This window comes from Atta colombica, unplaced genomic scaffold, assembly GCF_001594045.1.
Source record: "Atta colombica isolate Treedump-2 unplaced genomic scaffold, Acol1.0 scaffold14, whole genome shotgun sequence".
Lineage (NCBI taxonomy): Eukaryota > Metazoa > Arthropoda > Insecta > Hymenoptera > Formicidae > Atta > Atta colombica.
The window spans coordinates 745,970-755,578 of NW_017259228.1; the positions used below are offsets into that span (position 1 = coordinate 745,970).

Below are 9,609 nucleotides of genomic sequence, written 5' to 3' on the forward strand. Positions count from 1 at the left end.
TTACATTGGCGGTTATCGATTAACTAAAATGATCGCGATAAATGCTCGGAAGATGTCATTGATATCATATAGATATAGGATTAATATATCTTTTGATAACACTAAAAACATTATTCTGATAAGCAGGGAATCCTCTTATCACGTATCCTCTGAGCAAAAAATCAAATGCGTATATTTATAATATATATTCATCTATAAACATGAAAATACATGAGTTATGAAAAATAAATTCTTCTATAGAAAATTCTATTAGGTGTACAACTTTGCTTCCGCCGTTTTTTTCTGAAATTCGAGGCTTTATTATAAAAAACTGATTATACATTTATGATTCAAAGTATTGTCCATCGCTGGCCACTACTTTCTCCCATCTTTCGGGTAGCGTACGAATCCCGCGTCGAAAAGCTGGTCATTTTTTGAGGCTATCCACGAATCGATCCAATTTTTTACTTCTTCATAAGACCGGAAGTGCTGGTTAGCCAGACCGTGTGTCATTGAAACAAGTGATAATCAGAGGGAGCAACGTCTGGAGAATACGGCGGGTGGGGTAGGATTTCCCATTTCAACGTTTCCAAGTACGTCTTGACCACTTTCGCAATATGGGATCGAGCATTGTCATGCTGCAAAATCACTTTATCGTGTCTCTCGTTGTATTGCGGCCGTTTGTCTTTCAATGCTCGGCTCAAACGCATCAATTGCGTTCGATACCGATCGCCTGTGATTATTTCAGTCGGTTTTAACAGTTCATAATACACTACAGCCGAGCTGGTCCCACCAAATACAGAGCATGACCTTGGACGTCAAAATCACCGTTCTTGAAGCGTTGAAACCACTCACGACACGTTCTTTCACTAATAGCGGCCTCACCATAAGTATTTGAGAGCATTCGATGAGCCTCAGCCGCAGATTTCTTCATATTGAAGCAAAAAATTAAAACCTCCCGCAAATGACGAGAATTTGACTCGTAAACTGACATTTTCAATCGAGAATAACTTTATGATGCAGACACAAATCGACTAATGTTTCTATGGGGTTATGTTGACAGATGCCCAAGTTTATTGTATGACGTCTATGATCTATTTATTTCGACCACTTACCGCTAAAGCCATCTATAGGAAAACGGCGGAAGCAAAGTTGTACATCTAATATTATAACAACTTGAATACTCTTTTGAAATAAGAGGATACACAAGATATTAGCGGCACGTTTAGTTGTTAAAAGAAAATTCGATTTACGTGCTATCGAATGTATATCAGTACATGCAAGATACTCTTCTAGCATCGAAAGGATGCGATCTTAAATTCAGCACCTTATTATAGTACACAAAATTCTTCTACTTTGTACAATATCTTCTTGAGGTCTCATATATATATATATATAATTGTAAAACTTGCAAAATGGTGATTGTAAAACTTGCAAAGAGGATTTTTCAACTTAATTTTTCATGAAGTTTCACATTGTAATATTGTTTTCAAATTTCGGGACACTCTATCTATCTCATATATTAAAAAAAAAGATAGCACATTGCTTACTTTAACACAATTTTATTTTTACTGTCAATTAAATTGGTACTAATGGATATATATTATAAAAGACATTTTATTTAATATTCGCATAATCGCATCATATTTCATTCTTGTTTATCAAATGTTTGCGAATGTTAAATGAAACATCCATTGTCGTGTAAAAAATAGCATTATAAAACTATGCTTTTTATTGTAATTTTTATAAAATATAATTTACAAAACAAAAAATCATAAGTATTTGCATTTATTTAAAGTAATAAACATAGTATATCTATTACAAAAATATTTGACGAGTTAATAGCACGATTTGATTTCAAAAAATTAAATAAAATAATTATATGTATTGCGAGTATTAAACTCAAGTTTACTTTAGATAATATATAATGTAAAATTTTGAATGTAATTCTATTTATATTTTTATACATTGTATGTTACAAAAAATGTTTAAAGAATTAAAATACACACAGATATATAAAATATATCTGTGTACAAGAAAGCACAGACCATATAAAATTATGACTATGATTATGAAATTTTAAAATCTGACAAGAATTAAAAATAAAATCATCTAAAGCTTTAATAACATTATGAATGTAAAAAAGGTCGAAGAAACATAACTTATAAGTAATATAAAAAGTCATCAGCTTTAAAAATTATGCTGATTGAATAAAAATTGAAAAAAAAAAGATTTAAAAAATTTTTTTTATACCAGATAAGCTTAAATCCGCTGTTTTTAGTCAGAAAAACACATTTTTTTTTTCCTAGGAAGCAAAAACAAATTTATTCAAAGTACTTGCCCTCGCTAACTATACATTTTTCCCATCTTTCGGGTAATTTGTGTATACCACGCCAAAAAAATTCCTCATCTTTCGAGGCAAACCATTCATCAAGCCATTTTCGGACGTCTTCATAAGAATCGAAATGCCGCTCAGCGAGCGCGTGACCCATCGACGAAAACAGGTGATAGTCAGAAGGTGCCAGGTCTGGTGAGTAAGCGGGATGGGGTAGCACTTCCCAGTTGAGTATCTCCAAGTAATTTTGGATCATTGTTGACGTGTGCGATGGTACGTTGTCGTGGAGGAAAATCAGCTTGTCATGTTTTTTTCGATAATGCGGCCTTTTTTCACGCAGAGCATGGTGCAATTTGATCAGTTGTTGGTGGTAGCAGTGAGCATTAACAGTTTCACCAGGTTTTAACAGCTCGTAGTAGATGACCCTCTCCTGATCCCACCAAACGCACAGCATCGTCTTCCGTCCGAAGCGATTTGGTCTTGAGGAAGATGTTGATGGTTGGGCGGAATTAACACAAGATTTCTTGCGTTTAGGATTCTGAAAATAGATCCACTTTTCATCGCCTGTCACAATTCGATGCAGGAACGACTTTCTTTTTTGTCTGGCAAGCAGAATTTGGCATGTGTTTTGGCGTCGCTCCATCTGCCTATCATTCAGTTCATGCGGCACCCATTTTCCGATCTTTTGAATCTTCTCCATGGCATGTAACCGCATGGAAATGGCTGCTTGAGAAACACCCAATTGCTCGGCAAGCATTTTTTGCGATTGGGTATCGTCCTCGTCCAAAAGAGCCTGCAATTGACAGTCCTTAATCTTCTTGGGCCGATTTTCACGCTTCTTGTCATTCAGGTCAAAATTGTCGTCATTGAACCGGCGAAACCAATCTCTGCACGTTGTTTCCGATAAAGCATTGTCGCCATAGGCCTCCACAAGCATTCGATGCGATTCGGCAGCCGATTTCTTCAAATTGAAACAGAAAAGCAAAGCTTCCCGCATATGCTTTTTTTCTAGCAAAAAACTAGACATGATTACGAAAGAAAAAATGTATGTGTTGTATGAAATTGCTGATGATGTGCACTAGTTAATGTTGACAGATGTCAAACACAAAAAAGTGTGTTATGTGCCCAGGGTAGCTTTGTATGCTCACTAATGCCACCTATGAGCAAACAGCGGATTTAAGCTTATACATCTGGTAAAAGTAATCTGTGATTTATCGACTGAATAATCTGACGCAGTTTCAAAATTCTTCATACAATATTTCATATTGTTTTAATTAAATAAAGTTTCTAAAATGTATCTGATCTGTGTAAAGACAATTCGTATAAGAATAATCTATTTTTATTGTTTAGAGAATTACAAACTTATTGTAACCTTTTAATCATCTCCATAAGTGCTAAAGCCCATGACAGTATTGCAGATGTATAAAATGCAATTTAGCAGAGTGAGAATCTAAATAAAAATGAATAAATACATTTTTTTACAATTTAATAAAAGGCACGACACATAATTATTTAATACAACATGATTACTTAGACTTAGCAAATATTTTTATCACTTTTTATGATTTTGCTAAAGATTCTCATTAAAAAAAGTTAATCTCAAACTCTTACAGAATCTAATATTGGTCAATACTAAAAGACAGTAATTAATTATTTTATCCAGACAGCATATTTATGATAAATATTCATACATATGTATTATTATTATTTTTTAAAATATTATATAAATATTTGATTATAATATATAATTTATGATAAATATAAATGAATGTTTCAAGTAAATATTTCTTACTTGAATTATAATGTCTTATTAAATATTTTTATAGCATTTACTAGAATATTATACGATAAATATTTCATAATACTTATAATAAATATTTATTATCTGTGCAATTTAAGATTACAAAAATATTTACAAAATATTTAAAAGTCTTACAATTATTTTGTAAATATTACATATATTGTCCGAATAAATATTAAAAACATTATTGTTCAGTACTGTTAATACTTCAAATAAATATTATAATTGTAATTTTTCATCTATCATAATTAAGAACTTTATCTTTTATGAATTATATATACATAATATTGTACTTACGGAAGCTGCTAAAAACTCGTTATATCGTTTAACTACAACATAAGGTTCATGTATTACAATTATTACTGCTATTGAAGCCGCAAATAATAATATAGATGCAATAAAATGATAAAGGAATTCCTGAAAGTTTAAAAGAAATTTTTTAAATAAATCATACTAAACAGCTTTCTGTAATTATTCATACTTTCGATGTTTTGAATAAGTAATACTATAAATTACTTTACTTTTTCATTTTAAACAAAACTAATATTGTAGATTTAATAATTTTTATAAATTACATTTTATAAATCATATAATTTTATTTATATACAAAATTACTTACGTAAATTGTTTTAGGTATAATAGATGCAGCAGAAGGAGATATTAGGTTACTGACATATAGAATAAAAGTGTTAATAAAGAAAGTACATGTTGCGATAAAAAAAAATATAAATACTGATGCTTTATATAAAATTACAAATTCATAACTGAACTCGTTACCAATAATTCCTACGCAAGTCGCACCCAGTATCTGTTGGTACAGAAAATTGAGAAAACTAATTATATATATGAACATTCTATAAATATAGTAATAAATAAAGAATATCAAAATATATTATAAATAATATACAATATATATAATAATATTTAAGAATATTTAAGAATATTTAAGAATATTTAAGAATATTTAAGAAAATTACGAATTATTATCGTAACAACTATATTAAATTCAAATAACAATCAGTAAGCGAAAAATAATACTGTAATTTTATTCTATTATTTCAAATGTCAAGTATAAAATTTCTTTTGTGTCTCTAAATATTTTTTGTAAATTGATTACTTTAAACTAAAAATAATATTGATTTTTTAATTTTTAAATGCTATGTATTTTGTAATTAAACGCAATAAAAATTATTTAGAATTATTTACATTTAAAGTTATCATACATATTTATTGAAAAATTGATGATTAAATTGATGTTGCTTGATAATTAATTTACTATATTATGTTGAAAATTAATATTAAATACTTGAAATTAAAAAAATCATAACAACAATCTCAATAAATGAATAAAACAATGATATATACCATTTGAAGGATCTTAACAATTCCATTCCAACTTTTCAAATAATTAATATTAATGGTTATATTCGGCATCATTGTTCGATTTTAATACCAGTTCTGAAATCAAATTTTTCTTGTCATTATATACATATCAATTTATAAAAATTTTCTTATTGTACATGTTGGCTGCAATAGCCAATCTTTTCTTTCAGTGTAGCCAATTAAAAATGCTATGCCATATTTTACAATCTAATTTGTTCCAGCAGCCAATCTTTTCTTTCAGTATAAATAAAAATATTGAATAAATTAAAGTCGAAATGCGGAAATTTATAATAACGACAATTTTCATCGAAAAGTTACACAGCTTCTTGAAAAGCTGTATTTGTATATTTAGCCGCAAAAATTTCATATACTTATTCCTTTTTTGCTTAATAACTTTATATTTTTTATTTAATATTATACATAAGCATATTTAATATTATACATATCATATAAACATCCGCGTCATATAAGCAATTATATATACATATAAATACATATATGTATAAATATTGTATACAAATATAATAATTGTATTTTTAATAATTATTCATAACATTAAAAGATTTTATCAATGAGCCACATGTAATGTAATAACTTAAATTTTATAAATAGACACAATAAGATACAATATTTTATTTGATTCAATGAAATAATATAAAACAATTTAAATTTTGCAATATTTTAGTCATATTAAATTCTATAATTTAAATCTGTTTATTAATTAATAATCTTAAAAATTTTTATTAACTTATATGAATTAAAAAAAACACTTTTTACAATTAGAGTACTTTTACAATTCTGTGGAAATCAAATATTACATAATAATTATAAAAATATTACATTATTTATGTAAAAGTTTTTTAATAACGTAAATAATAACTTATCTAAATTCAACATAATTTATTTAATACGAAAATATTAAAAATATAATTTTTCATTGCAAACAAATTTTCATTTAATATCACATTAATAATGAACAAGAAGGGATTTATAATTTTAAGATATGATATCTGTTTTGATTTGTAATCTAACATGATAAGAAGTATAAAGGATTAAATATTTTACATATTGCTTCCATCGACAGTTATAACTTTATTATTTAAAAATTTTTGACACAAAATATATAAAAATAAAATACACTATTGCAATTTTTATGTAAAATAACAATAATAACGATCCACTTTTGTTAAATGTGTAATACTAATAAATGTATTCATTATTTTGTGTAAAAAATATTTTGTGTGACAACTGTGATTTACATTATACAAATATTGATTTGAGAAGATTTAGTATGTAGTAAAAAATGTATCTTTCTGTATCCTCCTAAAATATTATGCATGTAGTTTCACAATCTCGAAGTAGTTTCAAAATTTGTATGTGAGTTTGCCAAAGGAATTTTATGAACTTATTGGATTGTCCGGAAAATTTGTGCCGACTAACGTATATAATTTAATAAATGTATACTAAAATTTAAATCTTCTGCGTTTCAATTTTCCTTGAACATCGGCACGATGTTGGCAACTTTCCGGACAATCCAATACATAAAAATGAAACGTGATAGATAACTATAAATGATTATCAAGATAAAATTATGATACAAAAATATACAATTACAAAAACAAAATCACGAAAAGCAAATGGAGCGTCATTTATAATCATTGGTTCTTTTACGCGACTTTTTTATGCGACGTACGTGTAAAATGCGAAAATTTAATATTGCAATAACTGATTAATTCCAAGTAATATTATCTATTATTATGTTCAATAAATTCTTGTTCAATGTCAACTTGTTTTTTGCACTTGAAAAAATTGTCACCAATTATATTTTGTAATATTATTATATATTATTACATATTATTATATCAACTTTTTTAGTTAAATTATATAGATTATTATACTAAATAAAATTATATATTTGTCATTAATTTATTGAGGAATTGGAAAAACGAAAGTAAATTATGCGAAACTAACAGCAATCTAATTAATAAATGTAATATAAAAGATATATTGTTCACACATAAAATATATTAATTTTTCGTATTCTACAATTAAAAATTAAAATAATAAAATGAAAAATAATTTAATAATTAACAATAAAAAATAGTTTCTAAACTACCTTGACAATACCAGAAAATTTAATATGATTTTAAAACATCTTTATAGAAACTCTCACTACAATTATTAGTTAATTATTATAATTTTCACATTCTTAATTTAATAAAATTTTCTATTCTTCTTTATTAAGTATTCTTAATAAAATAATTGCATACACATTAATCTAACAAATAGTAATTAATTAAAATGTATGTTGAGTAAGTAAAGGTAAGTATAGTCTACATATGAGAATTACACTAACCTAAGGAAAGTACGTCGTTTTACATCAGCTATTAACGAATGACTGACATTATATAATTTATGAGTGCAAAAGATATCATCATAGATAAGATTGATATAATTACATGGTATAATAATATGTATTTTAGTAAGGATTTCTTAGAACACGGGCACAGTTATTGGTTATTTAAGATTAAAGTAATTTTTTTTTATATCAATTCGTAACGATCAGACATTTTAATTTTGTTAATGTCAATATAGGTAGATAGTAAATAATAAAAAAAATTGTTATATTATATTATTTTATTAAATCGATTGTAAATTAAAAAAATATTTAAAATGTTTACGTACAAAAGTTATATATAAATTGAGTCTATAGATTATTTTATAATATGAAATTTCTTTAATTTTTTTAATTATTACAAAATTATTTTTATATCTATAATATTAAAATAAATATTATTTAACTTACATATTACAATAAACATAATATAATAAGAATAAATATCATAATTTCAAAGAATTATTAAAAAAGATTAGAGATTTGCAAACGCTTCATTGCTTTTGTTTTCCTTGATGATCTTAAAGTTATCTGTTTTTACCAACTGTGTGTAATAATCTTTGTGCAACAATTACTTTTTTCCCAGAAGTATCAAAGAGTTTGAGAGTTACCGCTGTATCATGATCCGTTGCCAATGCCAACGTTTCGTAAATGTCCTTGCTGTTTGCTTCATTAGAACGAAAAACGTACCGATATTGAGCAGACTGCTCCTCTGAAGGATTCTCTTCTGTTAAGACGAAGGAAGAAGGAGAAGAACAAAGTTATTTAACTCAAAAATGGAATAAATGCTCAGTTAAATTAATTTTTCTAAAATGAGAAAAAATGAAATTGTTGTTTAACTTACGATCTCTATATAATATTAAAGTTTTAAATTATTGATTGCAGATGTGGAATTGAAGGTAAGTACAATTATATTTAAAAACAATTTAAAATATATTAAATGGTATGTTTTAGGTCGAAAAATGTCGATTTTTTTTCGACATTTTTTTTTTATCAAATCCAAAAATCTGAAAAAAATATCAAATACAATATGTAATATAATTGAGCTGCTAAATTATTTTAGAAGTGATCAAATATTCAAATCATATATAGAATTACGATTTTGAAAATTCTTTTAATAATTTTTTAAGAACAGAATTTTGAGTCAAGAATGACAAAAAAGTTCTTACTGTATAATCTTTTTGATACTCTTTATACAGCCATGATTTTTTTTTATAACAGTCGGTTTAGATTTAGCGAAGAAAAAATACTAATAAAAAATTACATTATTTTCGATATCTCGAAATGATGTGGCTCTTTTAGGATAAAACTTTGTCCAAAATATTCTTTTATCTGGGTATTCATTTTGCCCTCTGTAGCGATCAATCGATACGCGAGACGCGAAATCCTCTCTTTACGCTACTATATCCTTTGACTACAAATTAAAAACCTGTCATACTGATGAAAAACAGCTATATATTATATATGAGCATGTGCTGTCACATTCTCTGTTATAATTTATCAATTATATATAGCAGAGACATGCTTTATTGATATTGTAGAAGAAGATTAGATGACAAGAGTTCGGCGAAGAATGAGATAAGAGAAATTGAATTTTATATACAGATACAGTGTAAAGTTCAATAATAAGATATAAAATATGTATTTAATAATACAAATGATATCTGATTTAATCTAACATAAATAATATTTAATAAATATTTTGAAATATATAAT

The 9,609-nt window shown here is 26.4% G+C and overlaps 1 protein-coding gene and 1 long non-coding RNA gene across 2 annotated transcripts in view; both read right to left on the reverse strand.

Annotated features, from left to right (window-relative positions):
* Positions 1-4,747: 4,747 nt before the first annotated feature.
* LOC108684745 lies at positions 4,748-7,891 on the reverse strand. The gene is made up of 3 exons (XR_001931648.1): positions 7,855-7,891; positions 5,481-5,573; positions 4,748-4,923 (listed from the first exon to the last, which is right to left on the reverse strand). It is a non-coding gene; the product is annotated as an uncharacterized LOC108684745 (long non-coding RNA).
* A 529-nt stretch (positions 7,892-8,420) lies between these two features.
* Positions 8,421-9,609, reverse strand: part of LOC108684728 — a 12,643-nt gene continuing 11,454 nt past the window's right edge. The window contains 1 exon segment of the mRNA XM_018189191.1: positions 8,421-8,620. Within this exon segment, the coding sequence (XP_018044680.1) occupies positions 8,421-8,620 (200 nt within the window).